Genomic DNA, 17758 nt, shown 5'->3' on the forward strand with positions numbered 1-17758 from the left:
ATTCATTAAAACATCAAAACTTACTGGTTTATGATAGTAATTTAAAAAGTTAGTATAGGAGAGGTAAGAGGATTTCCTTGAACTAATTCAGAGCAGTGATCATTAACTCTGACTACAAATTAGAATCACTCTGAGAACTTTAAGAAAATGGACACATGGCTCCCTTCCTAAGAAATTCAGATTAAATTGTTGTGGGTTGGGGTCAATATTAAAGAGTCCTCCAGATGATTCTAATATGAAGTGAGGGTTGAGGAACATTAATTTGGAAAAATTACTAATCAGGGTGGATTTGATTTAAATAAAATATTTAAAATTCAAATATGAGCACTTCCTACATGATAGGCATTGTTCTAAGTGCAAATAAGGAGGAATTCTTTTTTCTATAAAAGTCATTGGATAACAATATATTTTTTATCTTTTGAATAGTTACATAATTTTATTAAAATACTACTCAAAGCTTATTACGATCTGCTGTTACGTAAGATTCCCTTCTACTTTTCTGATTTATCTTCACTTGATAGTATAACAGAAGAGATCAAACTCAGAAACTTTTTCTCAAGATATGTGGACAGAACCTAAGATTAACACAGATTTCGTTTTTCAAGTCATAGTATATGAGGTATTCTCCATCTTATATCTGGAGTCACAAAGCTGTAATTTAAAAACTGAAACTGGATATTGCTTTAATGCTGAACAGAATCTCTAAATCAAAAATGAACTATGATTGGTGTCAGTGCTTGATTTAAATTGCCTAAAAAATAATTTACGGCACAACCTCAGGGAACCTAGTACGAGTGGGTCTTTAATGTAGACCATGTTTCCTTGTGACCTATTTATAAAATATTTCTTTATAAAAACTTACAGTAATATGATTTTTCAAATATACATAATTAGAAATTAGTTAAAGGAACAGAAATACAGTTTTTGAAATTCTGCATAATTAGAAATTAGTTACTATCCCAGGATGATAGCTTGAGCTTTAACATTTTAAATTAAAACCAACTTATCAGGTATTATAAAACTCATTTGAAATGTATTTTAACTAAAAAAAAAGTCAGAGATAAATTAATAAGTTTATGTCTACCCTTCAACTTAACAGTTTTCAGGTTTAAATTTGCTAAAACCAACTGACTATTAATCCTATACAAGGCTAATTACCTTTTATAGCTGGGGAGCAGGCCAAAATGATGAAATTTTGGTTGAATTGTAATATATGCATATATAGGAAAATGTAATAGCAATTTGTTTTCCATAGTTGATGGAATTTAAACAGCTTTAAAATTTTTATGAAAGCTCAGTAGTCAAAATAAATATTTAATAAAAATATACACCATAGGAAGATGACAAAACTTTGTCATATTGTTTTGCCTTCAGTTAAAGAGAACTCAATTTAGTTGCTTAAGGTATCTAAGAATGATTAAGGTGTGTTTCTGGAACAATTAAAATTCAAATAACACTAGAGAAATAACACTAGGATGAAAGAGAAACTATGTTTTAACTCAAAAGGTTTAAAGTTATAGTTACTGGGACTTTTTCAGTATGACTAAGATCCTAATAAACATGAATAGTTTGGGGAGTAAAAATTCAAAGATAGTCATGATTATGTGGTTCATGCTGTGGAACTCTCAGCATGTAAAAAAATACAAATACAGTATATATGAGCACCATTAGAAATGTGCGTGTGTGTATATGTATCTTTATACTTAAAACTTTACCTGATTAAAAGCTGCATTTCAGAGTAAAGTTAAGGACAAAGCACACAATTATGAAAATACATTCTTAAGCTAACATGTCATAAGACTTATTTTAAGAAGTTTCATCTGGCTTTCCTTCTAAAAATCAACAAAAGAATACAATATAAAGGAAGCCAGTATTCTTTTGTGGTGCAAAGTCCCTCGGTTAAACAGAAATTACCAAAGAAAAAAGAATGTGTTCATAAGCGTTTTCAATCCATAATCAGATTCCAACAGAAGGTAATGAAGTCAACTAATAAATGCAAATTCATAGAATAAACCAGCATATGTTGAATTTGCCCACAAGGGACTATCATTCAGGCTTCAGATTATTTTTAATTGAGAGTAGTCAAGATTACTCTGCAGAAGAAATCTTCCTTCCGTATAAAAGATATAAATTTGCAAACTGTAATTTAATATTTCTGCCATAGTCACCAAAACTCAGAAAACTGTCATATCTTATACAATACATACCCTGGGGTAAGATAGGTCTTTAATGAAAATCGCATTTTGATCCTATGTAGAGGCAGCTCATGATAGACTGTTAGGTGTATACTTGCTATTTTTCAAAGCTCCCAGAATAAGCAATCACATAAGATAGACTGAACTTCTTTGAGGACATTGTGACATGATAAATAATGCTATTCACCATTTAAAATACGTTCAATCTCTTCTAGTCTTTTTAAAGCAGCAACTCTTTTCTTCTCAATTTCTTTGATTTCCTTTGTTGTTTTGTGGGGGGTCTCTTTGTCTGTATTTTTTCCTAATAGTTTATTGGATTTAGACTGACTTTTATTATCACTTGGTTTTATGATCTGTGTAGGTCTAGGTTCACTTCTTACTTCTTTTACATTTTCAGTTGGAATTTTGTCTCCTTCTACACCTGAGGTCTTACCAGCTGGGGATACTGGCTGTTCTGCAAAACCAGATGAGGAAATTTTATCCCTGACTATATTCAAATGGCGTTGAATATATTCTTCATGTGGTGCTAATGCCAATGTTTCAACCAGGCATCTTTCAGCTTTTAGTAAGTCCTTCTCTTCAAAATAAACAACACAAAGATTGTGTTTTCCTTGCACATTACTTGGATCCATCTCCAAAATCTTTTCAAAACATTTTTTTGCTCCAAGTATATCTTTCTTTTGATTCATCAGAATGTCTCCCTTTAAGATAAGACCCTTGATATGATCAGGATAGTGTCTGAGTAACTCTTCCAAAATTGGCAAAGCCATTAATTCCTTTGCTGTCTGAGAATACAGGAGAGCCAGATTAAACAAAGCACTTCTGAAATCGGCTTGTAATTTTATGGCTTTCTTCATCCACATTTCTGCTTCACTGTCCTTTTTGTCATCCATGGCAAGCATTCCCAGATTGAAATAACCATTAGCATCTTGTGGCTCTTCATTTATATAGCTTAGAAGTCGTTTTCTAGCTTCTGGTCTGAGTTTAACCTCACCTAAGAATAATTTTTTTTAAAAGAAAAAAAACACATATTGTTAACAAATGAATTAAGTCTGAGGAACAAAAGCCACTTTCAGTATTTATCTAGTTAGATTAGAAAAAGACAGCATCAAAACAACTAATCTCTGTACCTAAATCAAAAAGTAGAAAGCAAAAAACTCAAGGGTTTCACAGGAAAGACAGTGTGCTTGAAACACTGAAATGATAGCTCATTTCCTTTCCTTTAAGACAGCAAGAGTGCCTCAAAAACCTGAAGGGGCAAAATATCTCTTTATAGTTTAGAATCAAACTGGGAGTAGAGGAAGATTATGCAATTAAGAGGAACAGGCACTGGATTTGCCTACAATGACATGTATTCAATCTTGATTCTGTTAACACTATGACTTTACTCATTAAACAAACCATTTAACTTCTCTGGGTTAGCCTGCCATATTTTCTTTTTTCTTTTTCTTTTAAGATTTTATTTATTTGCTGAGAGAGAGAGAAAGAGAGAGTGCACATGTGTGCGTGCAAATAGGGAGAGCCCGATGTGGGGCTCGATCCCAGGATTCTGGGATCATGACCTGAGCCTAAGGCAGACACTTAACGACTGAGCCACCCAGGGGCTCCAGCCTGATGAATTTTCTAAGAATTACATGAGACATATGTAAAAAAGCTCAGGAAATAGTAACTATTATTGGATAAACAAAATGCTTCAGTCTTACAAAATCAGATTATCTTATATATTACTTCAAATTTTTTAGGACTTTCAAAGGTAAAAAAAAATACCATTAAACATAAAGCTTATATATTTAAATATAAATTAGGATTCCAGAAACAAATATTTGAGATAATTTCTATTGCAAATAAATACAAAAAAACTCAAGTTCCACAACTACAAATCTTAGGGTACAATCTTGTGTTGAAAAATGGGCATTTTTTGGGTGCCTGGGTGGCTCAGATGGTTAAGCGTCTGCCTTCGGCTCAGGTCATGATCCCAGGGTCCTGGGATCGAGTCCCGCATCGGGCTCTCTGCTCCTTGGGAGCCTGCTTCTCCCTCTGCCTCTCTCTCTCTGTCTCTCATGAATAAATAAATAAAATCTTTAAAAAAAAAAGAAAAAAAGAAAAAAGAAAAAAAAAAGAAAAATGGGCATTTTTCATGATTACCAAGGTTAGCTAAATACAAAAATATTAGCCTTTCTCTAAATTTAGGTTTTGAATACCAGCCATAAAGATCTCCTATTCTTTTGACAATAAGATGAATAAAAAAAATTATAAAATATATCAGTAGGCTTAAGTTCTTATCTTTAACTAGTTATTAAACTAGCTACGTGAAATTTGGTGTAGTTATTAGATCTATTTGATCCTTAATATACAAATAGAAGACCGGCAAAAGTAAACTCAAATACCCTCTTTAACTCAAATACTACGATTTTATGATATTTTTTTGTTTTTTTTTTTTTTGTAAAAGGTTTTAAAAAGTATCTAAGATTTAACTACAAAATGTAAATGTAGGGCGCCTGGGTGGCTCAGTTGGTTAAGTGACTGCCTGCGGCTCAGGTCATGATCCTGGAGTCCCGGGATCGAGTCCCACATCGGGCTCCCTGCTCAGCAGGGAGTCTGCTTCTCCCTCTGACCCTCCTTCCTCTCGTGCTCTCTCTCATTCTCTCTCTTGCAAAAAAAAACAAATAAAAAAATAAAAAAAATTCAATAAATGTAAATGTAGATTTTTTTTCAAACTAAAAATTAAGATTATAAATTATATATATCACCTTCTGTTGCAGTACTAAAATACCCATATATCAAAGATCCTAATTTATTGTCATGAATAATTTAGTTTTGTTAAATTACAGGAAATTACAATATCTCAGAAAATAAAACTAGATATAAAATGATACCAAAAGCACTTGGTCATACAAATCAAGAGAAAATACATTTTTTTCCTAAAACATATAATGCTCTTGTCTCCCCAGAAATAATTATATAAAAAATTTTGCAAGTTCTGATTATTTGGATATAGTATAATATATATATGTAAGAGATTATTTCTTTATATAAAATGACAAAATAGATTAAAAAGGCACTGCTTAATAGACTACCTGAAAAATAAGTCTTAACATATACCCAAAGAACTAACAATTGTGTTAGAGCATATTACTTGAAAATCATACTTCAAGTATATTAAATATTCTTAGAAATAATTTATGTACAGTTTTGATACAAACTATCCACTCATAAAACATTTGCCTCAGGTAATGTAAGTTCAGATTTTATTATATTTCAAACAATATGTTTAAATATAGAAACATTTTGAGAAAACATACCTGATTCTTGCATTAATATAGCAGAATTGAATAATGCTAGTTTATGCTTTGGATTTAGTTCTAAAGCACGATTAAAATTTTTTAGGGCTTCATTTGGTTCTTTAAGTTCAATATGAACAATTGCCAAGTTGTACCAAAGATCTGCATTATTTCTGTCCAGCTCTAGTGCTTTAAGATATGCTTCTTTTGCTTTGAGAGGTTTATTCATTTTTAAAAGCAATTCTCCTCTGCGGAAAAAAAATCAAACACAAGCTTTACTCACATTACCATGTCAATTTGTAGACATTATTTTTCACAAGTTTTAAGCTTTCCCACATACTCACAGCTTTTTTTTCCCTTTTAACCCAAGCTTTTAGAGTTTTCCATCAAAAATAACTATCTGAATATGTCCTCAAACCTGAACTCATTAGTTTAGCAAATTTGGTTATGTTTTCAAATATTTATTAGAGAAAGACCTTTAAAGGGTAAGATATGAGGAGGCATCCAATAAAGGGGGATAGAGAAAATATATTCTTTATGTACATCTTGAAAGAAGGCAGACTAGACTAGACTACATCAGAAAAATGACATTAAAAGAATGAGAGATCAATTTTTCAGGAGACCAAGTAACAGCATTTGAAGAATGAATATAAATACAGTGGTGATGGGGAAATTCCAGTATGCAAATCTATGTTTTAAGTCTCATTTATAAAGAGCAGAACATTTGAAAATTTTACCTTTTCTTACATAAATTCACTCTTCTACAATGTATTCTTATAAAATGGCCAGTCATTAAAACAAAACAAAAAATTCCCCAAAACAACAAAAAAAGAATTTAAAAAGCTAAAGATTGGGTAAGGGTTGGAGGGTACTTGTGCGACCAGCAGATACCTATGAGGAACACATCTGGAACTGAGGATCACAGTTTAAAAACCATTTTACAAACCTTTCTAATATGGTTCTATTTTCTGTTAGAAAGCTTACAAAAGTCATGTGCAAATCAATTTGAGAAGTGATAGGAGAGTTACTTTTATTATGATCCTATTATTTCCTTAAGTATTAGCATAGGAATGAAATCAAATGAACCACTAATATTCTCAATTAAAGCAACTTCTGGAATGTGTTTGTCCAAAATGCTTTTTTTTTAAATGCAGATTACTGAATAATTCTTCATAGATTAACACATCACAGGTTTTATTTACATATGCAACCCCACTAAACTTAGCTAATTTCAACACCGGATAAGGCTGAACAACACAGCCTCCAACTTATGAACAGATTTTATCTCAAAAACTTACTGATTTCTGAATGCATTTTCCCCATAGGAGCAATATTATAAATTATGATTACGTTTTTGGCCAGGCTACAAAACGAAGTTTCACCTATAATTTTCCTCAAGTATACTACAAATGATAATCCTTACATGGGAAAATACATTAAGTTCTAACATGTGATGCCAAAAGTTTTTTTTTTACTGACAACTAAAAAGTTTCTTTTTGGTAAAAAGCATCAATAATGAATCAATTGTCAGAAAGCTCTTGAGAGTTGGATATTAGAAGTAATTATCATAAAATGCAAGTTTCAGGTGTTTTAAGTAAAAATTAATGTGACCATAAGAAGCAAATGAAACTAAAAAGGAGTTTCTACCCTTTCTTTCGTATAAAACCTAAGTTTACCACTACATGTTACAGACTATTGCCAATTTCAAATCAAATCAATTAAATTTGATCATTAAGTCTAAACTAGGCTGTTTCTATATTCTTGGTTGCTAAGATTACTAAAAGAAAAAAAAAGCCAATTTAGTTCAGATAGTCAAAATGTACTGCAGATGTAGCTTTAATTTTCTATGATAGCTTAAAGAGAACTACAATACCTGCTAATATAAGCCTGCTTGAAGTCAGGTCTCATGCTTATTGCTTGTCGGTACAGCTGATCTGCTTCTTCCAGCCGGGACTCATTTGCTCGAATAAGATTGGCCAGATTAATATAAACATTTAGGTGGTTAGGGGCAATTCTGGCTGCATATTTTTTACCAGGAATAATCTGTTCAGAAGAACACAATTTGATATTTCAGTACCAAATAAAATAAAAAATAAGTATTCCTAGTGGCTTACTTAAAATATACATGACATATAAAGGTTATGGTACTAGTTTTATTGCCAAATTAAAATAAGTCATAAAAATGTGAAAGCACCTACAGTATTTACAAAATGTAAATAAAATAATATTTTGTGGCATTAAAGGATATATTTTTCATTCATGCTAGCTCAACAGAATATTGTTAGATTTTATTTATTTGAATCATTTTATAAAGTCCTATAAATCTAAACTCTTGAGGCTAAAGTCTGTTAATATATTTGCATCAGACCCAGAACAGAAAGAACTCAGGTCTCCTTCCCTTCAGTCTAGTGTATTTGTTACACCATGTCAACTTCCACGCTGTCAGCAAAATATTTCCTGGTTGTGACAACAGGGTGGTTAATTTTATTCAGAGTTATACTAAAGCCTCACTTGTCTGGCAGAGTTAGGAAATAAAATGCTCTTATTAACTGATTATTCAGGTTAAGCAAAGGTTATAAAATATATATAGACCCAAATTTTCAGTGAAAATAATAAACTGATAAATTTTATATTGAACACAATTTAACTTTAGAATCTTATGACTGAAATAGTGCTTAAGATATCATGTGGTCCAACTTTGTTTTTAAGACATTTATCAAACTACATCCACTCATTTTAATATTATCATTATTATTAATACAATATTAAGATATACTACCATGGAGAAAACTGTAGTGCAGGATAAACTATCTTTTCTGATGAAGCTGGTCAAGGCCAAGATCTGGCTTTCCAACTTCCAGGCTATACTGTAATATCACTTGATCTTAGCCAAAAGGCTAATTTAGTGCTTAATATACATATGTAAAATTCTCTTTATTTAAAGTCATGTAATTCATTGATAACTTCTAATCAAGGATATCTAAAATTCATAACTTTATAAACTTTTTAAACATACTCTACAGAAAATTTTTTTGAGTTAGAAAAGTAAATGTAATCCTTTATAAAACTTGTAGTATTATGCTAAGTGAAGTAAGTCAGAGAAAGACGAATACCGTATGATCTCACTCGTATGTGGAATTTAAGAAACAAAACAAATTAGCAAAGGGAAAAAAAGAAGAAAGACAAACCAAGAAACAGACTCTTAAATATAGAGAACAAATGGCTACCAAAGGGGAGGCTGGAGGGAGAGATGGGTGAAATAGGCATTGGGGATTAAGAAGTGCACTTGTATTTAAGTGTTGAATCACTGTATTATACACCTGAAACTAAATATTACAGTGTTAACTGGAACTTAAATAAAAACTTAAAAAAAACCCTTGTAGTAATAAATGGTTTGTTGGATACTTTACTTTTATGTCAACAAATTAAAGATAAGGATTTTCCATCTAGGTAATTCTATTCAGTGTGGACATACAGTGGATATAACACAATAAGAATAAATAATGACAACTTACTTGGGGCATCAGTGACTTAGCCATCATGTAAGATTCTTCAGCTTCTTTGGTTCTATTTAAATTTTTGTAAGTTCTTCCTACATTCATGTGGGCACCAATATCATCTAAAATTTAAAAAAAATCATTTGTTGGCAAATATACTAAATAGTACTCAATGTAAACTACATGTTTCTAGCAACAAAACCATTAGGCAAAAAAATGCAAAAGCAGTAAACAGATCCTGCATACTCTTTAAAGTTCTTTTAAACACAATTTATTATAATTTATGATCAATGCTATCCTAGAAAATTATTTAATACCGTAAGGACAGAAAATACACATATGACATGAAAAAAACTATTTGAATAGATCTTTGAAAGGCTAAGACATGACAAGAGATATAGAGGTAATAAAGAAATTTGTTTATCATTTCTCTTCACTAGATTTTACTATACTATACTATGGCTTGCTTCCATTTCCTTGATTGCATAGCTCTGGAATTCACTCAAAAAGTATGGCTCAACTCTAAAAGTGAAAAGATCTACAAGTGAAAAAGATCATCATGATTCTCAGAACTATTTCCAGTGTTGTAACTAACAAATATGCACCATGGTGGGACACAGGCAAAGGGACTGTAAAAAAAAAACACCTGTGATTTTGTTTAAAATTTTTGTGAATGTGGATGGAATGCAAGTATAATACCAGGATTCTCCAGTATTACTTAAGATGCAGCAGCCCATCTCTCTTAAATGATAAATCCTACATATTTATGTTTTTTTTTTAAACATTTATTTTTTTTAACCTTTTAAAAAGGTTGTGTTACTATCAGTATGTCTAAAACTTCTGTGTAATTTTCTGATATGGAGAATCAAATTCTCAGCAAATTTTTTCAGGGACAGAAAAATACACTATTTAAATAAGAAAGATGTTAGTATTCGGGTTCATTGCACACTACTTTTAGGACACATTTCCTAGTAACTATTTCAAAGGTTTGGAATAAAGACAGAAAGATGGGAGATCTTAAATCAGATGAATTTTACTGAACATGCATGAATCTCTAACAGATAAGACACGATTACTACCTGCCTGTGACACCAAGGATTTTGCAACTATGAAATAATTCTCTGCCTGCAAATCCTAGGACACACAGGAGCCAAGCATGTGTATCTTAGGCATTGCCCTAGGAGGAGAGTAACAGTCCTAAGATCTTGCTACATTATGTTTCAGGCTGGTAATTGTGTGCACTGAACAGAAACTGTCACATGCAGTACAGGTTTGGTTAGAGAACTGAGACAAGCTTGGGAAGAAACGGTTGATTTTTTTGTTGTTACTGATTTTTTGATTTTTGATTTGTTGAGTTTTTGCTGACGTATTGCTGAGTCTCATGGTGTTTCAGGAGAGGTCAAGGAAAAAAAAAAGAAGGAAAAAAATTGCTTAGGCAAACCATTCCTAATCTTAGCTGCAAATCCGGATACTTACGAATTTTAAAAATTCCGATAACCTTAGCGCCACCTAGCTCTAGCAAAATAGAATCCATAGAAATAGGACCTGCATAAGTGTTTTTAAAAAGTTTCAAAGGCAGTTCTGATGTAGAGCCAAGGCTGAAGTTCACTGTATTACCAAATGTGTAGAAAAAGAGTAGGTAGTCTTTGCTCTTACATAGCTCATTTTTTTTTAACATCAGATAAATCTTTACCATTAATTATAGAGATCAGAAAGCTACTTAGATAAAACTAAGAACCTGAAAAAATTAATTATAAAGTAAGAAATTTAACCTAAGAACAAAGAAATTGGAAGTTTAGGTAAAATTATCAGCGAAGTATTTAAAATGTCACTGATATCAGCCCCAACAAATCTTAGAAAAGAAAGAGGTTATCTACTTGGATGAAAGACAAGGCAAATTAATACCCACTGGAATCAGGTTCTTAAAATTTATTTATTTGAGAGAGAGAACACAAGCAGGGGGAGCAGCAGAGGGAGAGGGAGAAGCAGGCTCCCCGCTGAGCAGGGAGCCCAATGCGGGGCTCAATCCCAGCACCCTGGGATCATGACCTGAGCCGAAAGCAGATGCTTAACCGATTGAGCCACCCAGGTGCCCCTTAAATACATATTTTTAATAAATATTCAAATAAATCCAATACAGTATTAAACAGAAAGTTATAAATATCACAGGAAACATATAGAAGTTGTAAGAGGTTTTAAAGATTAACAGTATTTGCTTCTTTTTTTTTTTTTTTTTTTTTTTTTAAGATTTTATTTATTTATTTGAGACAGAGAGAATGAGAGAGACAGAGAGCACATGAGAGGGGGAAGGGTCAGAGGGAGAAGCAGGCTCCCTGCCGAGCGGGGAGCCCGACGCGGGACTCGATCCCGGGACTCCAGGATCATGACCTGAGCCGAAGGCAGTCGCTTAACCAACTGAGCCACCCAGGCGCCCAACAGTATTTGCTTCTAATTAGAGAGATAGCAAGGTTTATTAAAGAGAAGCCACGTGAGATGGGTTGTAAAAGATGGATAGGCTATGGTAGAAGGTAGATGGCAAGGGAGAAGGGAGGAATTCTAGACTCAAGGAAGAACATGAACAAAGGCAAAGAGGTGAGGAAGCCAAGGATATGTACTCTATATACTTCAAGAAAAACTACATAAAGAGCTAGGGAAGATAAAACTGAAATTCGTTTTATTTCTACAATTTTCTCTTCAACCTTTCTCTAACTGAAATTTGGCTTCGCCTTGGGGACATGGTTTTTTACACGTAGCTCGTCCAAGTAGTGACCGTGTTCTTTTTCTTATTCTTTGCAACATTGGGCCTGGAGGAAGAGTACGTGTCCTTGGTGATCTTTAACACTTCCAGACAACTCTTGCTCCTTCTTAAAATCACTTGTCTCTCAATTTCAGGTCATTAAACTCTATTATAATTGACTATCCTTCTTTGCTGCAGTCACTATTCTCTGAGTCTAAGCTCCTGGCTCTTCATGGTTCTCATAATTCTTAGTGGTTTCAAAATCCACAAAGACAAATTTTCTAATACTTGGCCTTTGATATCCTTTCTTCCAATGATTTTCACCTCCATCTTCCTTTAACTAGTTAGTTCAATGACCACAGTTCATATCTAATAGACAGATAGTGGGTATTGTTTGCCACTCCCCACTCCTCTGAGGATATTTAGAAATGTGACCGGGGTGTGGGATGTGTGTGTGTTGAGGGATGGGGGAGTACCTTTTGGTCATCATTCTAAATGGAAAGTAATGATGGCTTTTGGTGGATGAGGACCATGTTTGGTACATATCCTGAAATACATTTCTGTACACTCAAAATGCCTCTTGAAAAATACTGATGCTCTAGCTAGATCAGACACCAACAATTCTTCAGATCTAAAATCAATGATCCTATAATCCTGCCTCACCTCCCTTCTTAACGTAGATTCTTCATCCATTATAATCATTCCCTTAACTGTTTCTTGTTTAGTAATAACACATTTTAAAAAGCCCTAATCCTGTTTAACGGAATTCTCCATGTCTGTGCCATTTCAGCTGTAAAGTAATAAGAGAAAAGGATTTAAGTACATCAACTAGTTTAAATTTAAATAAAGTATTCCTAACCTCAAGTACGGTGTTAAAACTGCTTGGCAATTATACATTTTCCTAGTCTACACACTTTCCTATATCTTGTTTCCAAAAGTGTGATCCATGGGTTAAGCATCATTTGGGAACTCAGAAATGCAGAACTTCAGGTTCTATTCTAAACCTCTATCCATCAGAACGTGCATTTGTAACATCTCCGTGTGATTCACGGGCACATTCAAGTTTGTGAAGCACTGTCCTAGTTAGCTACTTCACACCCTCTCCTGTACTTAGATCTCCAGAACTTCGACCCCTTCCTTCCTCACTCTCTGATGACTCTGCTTTCTATTTCAATGAGAAAACAGAAGCAAAACAGAAGACAATTTTCAGAAACTTCCTCCAGGTGATCTATTCGACTGCCTATATCCACATCTATGTACTTTGCCTTCCTTGTTACCATACGTTAACTATCCTATGACTGAATGAAGTCCTTATCCTGTGCACCAAATTCTATTTATCTCTTCTCATCTATTTAAGGACAATGATCCAGTAATTTGTCTCCCCATCTTGAATTATTACTTTTCCCAGCCTCAGTGGATTAGCTGCACATATGCTTTTTCCCCCACATTAAAACTGAAAACAAAAAACCCCTATCATCCTACTTAGTTTCTCTTGACTCCATTCCCACCAACACCACCATTTCCTATTGATACTCTTTAAGAGTTTTCAATACCAACTGTCTCCAATTATTCTTCCCCCACTCTCCTAAACACACTCCTATCAGGCTTTTGCATCTATCATTCCACCAAAATTGCTCATCAGTACCACCCAACTCTGCTATGTTAAAAAAAAAAAAATTCCTTAAATGTCTAAGTAACTCTAATATATAATCTAATTCAAAATAAGCAGCATCAAACACTATAGTATTCATATCACCTGGAATGAAGCCTGAAAATGAAAAACTCTACTTTATTATCCCCAAATATAATCAAGTTTTTAAAAAGAAGCTATTCAAATAGTTTTATTAATTAATAATGCTTACCTGGCTGAACATGGGTAGCCTGTAAGAAGTATTTCAAAGCTCTCTCAAAGTTCTTTTCATTTTCCAGAGCATGACCCACATTATTCCATAATTTGGCATTATTTTTATTTACCTTCAATATATAAGCATAGATAGAAATTAATTACAATTAAAAAATACAACTCCAGGGCGCCTGGGTGGCTCAGTTGGTTAAACGACTGCCTTTGGCTCAGGTCATGATCCTGGAGTCCCGGGATCGAGTCCTGCATCGGGCTCCCTGCTCGGCAGGGAGCCTGCTTCTCCCTCTGACCCTCCCCACTCTCATGTGCTCTCTCTCTCATTCTCTCTCTGTCAAATAAATAAATAAAAAAAATCTTAAAAAAAAAAACAACAACAAAAAAAACAAAAAATACAACTCCAGTTATTTATTTGGTATACCATAAGGAATGGAGTGTTCCACAGAGGCATCCATGAATGGGTGAGGTGCTCAAAGACACAAACTTTCAATTATAAGACAAATAAGTTCTGTGAACATAATGTACAGCATGGAGACTATAGTTAACAATACTGTAATGTATATTTGAAAGTTGCTAAGAGAGTAGATCTTTGAAATTCTCATCAAAAGAAAAAAATTGTACCTATGTGAGGTGATAGAAGTTAACTTACTGTAATTATTTTGTAATATATCCAGATATCATTGTGTTGTACACCTGATACTAATACAAAGTTATATGTCAATTATACCTCAATAAAACTTGAAAAAATAATTCAGATTTTCTCTCAGAAAAGAAAAATTTGTATATATACCTCCAATTAACAAAGATATTTGTTTGGTGTATTATTAGGAATGGAGTGTTCCACAGAGGTGTCCCTGGAGATGAGAAAGGAGCCAAAATGAAGTGCTTCACCAAATTTACTCTCCTTCCTTTTACATAAATATACTAAAACCACAGCAATCTGATTTCATCTATTTAATATATTAGAATTTTACTAAAAATTTTATTTGATCAAAGCATCATGGGGTGCTTGGCTGGCTTAGTCAGTAGAGTATGCAACCCTTGATCTTGGGGTCATGAGTTCAAGCCCCACACTGGGCATAGAACTCACCTAAAACAAAACAAAACAAAACAAACAAAAAAAACTGCATGGTGCTGTTTGAAAACTCCTGCTCTACTATCTGTATTCTTTTGGGAGAGAAGGCATCTGAACAGGAGAATATGTTTAACATTTCTCTGATTACTTATTTTTAGGCTTGTTATAAAGCTATTTATGCAGTCCATTATGGTAATGGGAAACCTGGGATTAAAGTTCTAAATTAATCTGTGCTTTAAGAGTTCACAGATGGGCATGATATTTCTGCACGGAGAGGATGGTACCTGGCCAAGGAACTAGCCTCAGTGAGTGGGGCTGTGGTTTGAGATTGTTCTAGGAATAAAGATAAGCAAAATTCTTGAAAATTATGGGGCTCCATTGGTATTCCAGGACTGCAGATTGAGAAGTATAGTAAAGAGGTCTCTTCTGTTTACAGACTTCTGAGCTACAGGAGGGAGTGGAGTTATTGAGTGAGACAAAAGGATAGTCATGTGATCTTAAGTTGATGCCAAATCAAGAAGTCACACAGACTATTGGAATGAGGCAGTATTCCAATAAAGCTAAGCAACGGGGAGTACAGAAATAGCCTAAAGGAAGTTAAGAATTTAGAGTTTTGAAGAGAAGCACCTGAAAAAAAAATCATTGCTTATAACATACAGAAACCAAATTTTATGATTTTTAAAAAGACATTATTCCTATATGTTCTCCATTCTATAGAAATGCTTTATTACTACTTTCTGCCTGTTCTTATCTTTCCTACAGTATTGTAAGCTTGGTTATCTTCCACATAGTAGGGTGCCATTTTTTGTTATGTATTTTATTTCATTGAATCTAAGATGCCATCAATTCTAAGACCATTAAGAAAACAAAAAAGCCACTAATTAATTGTAAGATGCCTCTCACTGTAAGATTTATTCTGATTTTAGAGACGTTAAAAGGTTAAAAAAAAAAGTCTGCCTTCAGAACTATGAACTATATATAGTATTCTTATTTAAACATTTTATTATCATTTGAGCTTCTAACAACCGTATAGCATTTAGGGAATTATTCATATATGCCATAGACATACCAATTAAATACAATTCAAAGCACTGGTTATGGTATATATTATATAAAGAACAAATCATTTTTTACTAATCTTTTGGAGAAGTACTTAAAATTGACAGTAAAATGTCTAATTAAATGTAAAAACATCTTAGACATGACTATAAGAAATCATTAATAACATACTTTCCTGTCATTCTGGATAATACTTTACCTTCAAGGCTGACATAAACAATGTATATTCAGACTCCCAATCCCAATTTCTGTGGAGTGTTTTTAAGGCATGAGTGAATATCACCATAGACAGACAAACCCAGGATAACTTTTTTAATACACTGTTTGAGAGAAAAAAAGCAAAACAAAAAAACCATTGTCTATATCACCAGAAGCATTTTATCTCTTAGAATAGAGGTAAAAAGTATGTTAAATATCCCCTAATATTATCTTTGAGTTTATTCTAAGGAATGAGGATTGTTCTAATAACTGTCTAACTTCAAAGGGAATAACACCAAAAAAATTAAATATGCATACTACCTTCTACTTCAGTCTTTAATGATATTAAATTCCAATATTTGCCTCTATTTCAAAAACTCTGTTTACATATAATGGCAAAAAGCTGACAAACCAATTTTTAACTGTGACTTTTCCTTTTTGGGGCCTTTACTTAAAATTTGAATATTTTTGTGTTTATGAAGGGTCAATCTTGTCATTGGCTATATTTAAAAAATTTGGCTTACACAGATTGCATCTATACCACAGATTATCATGACATTCTTGGAATAATTTCATATTTTAAAGCTAGAATTATTTATTACAAGTCATAGTAAAACTCTTTATGAAATAGATACAAATTACTTATACAGCTTTAGGCTAATTATTTGGGACTCAATTCCTCATCTATAAGGTTATACTTCATTTATCCCTATGGTCTCATTTGGTACTAATGTTCTCTATGTTTTTGTCTTAGTAACACAGTTCAACTTCTTTCATTTTGAGAGATCCACTTAATCAGGATAAGAGTGCATGGATCAGAAAGAACATGGACCATGGAGCCTAAGGAAAGGAAAGGAAAAAGGAAAGGAAAGGAAGAAAAAGCATGGACATTGGAAGCAGTCAGATATAAATCTGAATCAAAATTCTACTGTTTACTAGCTGTGTGATCTTGAGGTAACCTGATTTAAGTAACCTAGATGAGCTTTAATTTTCAAATGTGCACAAGAGTTAAGGAATATTAGATTAAATAAAACAAATCTAAAGGGTCTAGCATGGCTCCTGGCATATGGTAAGCACTCAAAAATTGGTATTGATTAAAATTGGATATATGGGTAGAAGTTAAGAGAAAAGGCCTGGTAGATGTTAGTGAAAATTGTAGACATGGATGAGATCATCCAGGGAGAATATGCAGTGTGAGAAAAATGGCTGAGTAAAACTCTGGCAAATAAAAAATATTTAAAGAGCCAGTATAGCAAAACGACTCTGAGATGGGACTGAGCAGCAATGAGCAGACATGGAAGAGAATTAGGAGAGAGACTTTTTACAGACACCAGGGAAATAAATTTGAAATACAAGCACTGACTGGATTTAGCTACTAGGAGGCAATGATGTAGAGACGAGTCAGAATGCTGCGGGTTGAAGGATGACTGGAAAGTAAGAAAGCAGTCAGTGGCCATTTCTTGCATATATACAGTGTGACTATTCTGTTCCTTAATTGTTAGTTTAAGGCAACTAGGACATGGTGGTTATGATGCAGATAGTGATGATATCAAGAAATTATAGATTCCTTACTATATGCATTTATATATATTAACTCAGTATGACTGAAGTAAGAAGACTGTATTTTAGTTCATTGCATATCGAAGTGGCAATGGTCATTTATAACTCTAGTCTCAACAATATCCTTGTTTTCATTTGGGTCTGACTCAAAGTTTGTTATGTCGCAGGCTGTACAATAAAATTATATTGATAATAATAAGAACATAGGATGAGGTGGGTGCTATGGAATTTTCCTAACCTGAATTACAGAAAAATGAGGAGACTATCAAGATGAAAAATAAAAAAGGTATAAAAGTGG

At 33.1% G+C, this 17758-nt stretch overlaps 1 protein-coding gene across 2 annotated transcripts in view; it reads right to left on the bottom strand.

Annotated features, from left to right (window-relative positions):
* Positions 1–371: 371 nt before the first annotated feature.
* The window catches only part of TMTC3 (transmembrane O-mannosyltransferase targeting cadherins 3), a 51508-nt gene continuing 34121 nt past the window's right edge, over positions 372–17758 (bottom strand). For both annotated transcript variants that reach the window (XM_021687319.2, XM_021687318.2), the window contains exons 9-14: positions 15902–16022; positions 13573–13684; positions 8992–9095; positions 7350–7519; positions 5498–5724; positions 372–3189 (exon numbers count right to left, since the gene is read on the bottom strand). In XM_021687319.2, the coding sequence (XP_021542994.1) occupies positions 2375–3189; positions 5498–5724; positions 7350–7519; positions 8992–9095; positions 13573–13684; positions 15902–16022 (1549 nt within the window). In that variant the 3' untranslated portion in view covers positions 372–2374. The remainder of the gene's footprint in view (positions 3190–5497; positions 5725–7349; positions 7520–8991; positions 9096–13572; positions 13685–15901; positions 16023–17758) is intronic.

Source organism: Neomonachus schauinslandi, chromosome 5, assembly GCF_002201575.2.
Source record: "Neomonachus schauinslandi chromosome 5, ASM220157v2, whole genome shotgun sequence".
NCBI lineage: Eukaryota > Metazoa > Chordata > Mammalia > Carnivora > Phocidae > Neomonachus > Neomonachus schauinslandi.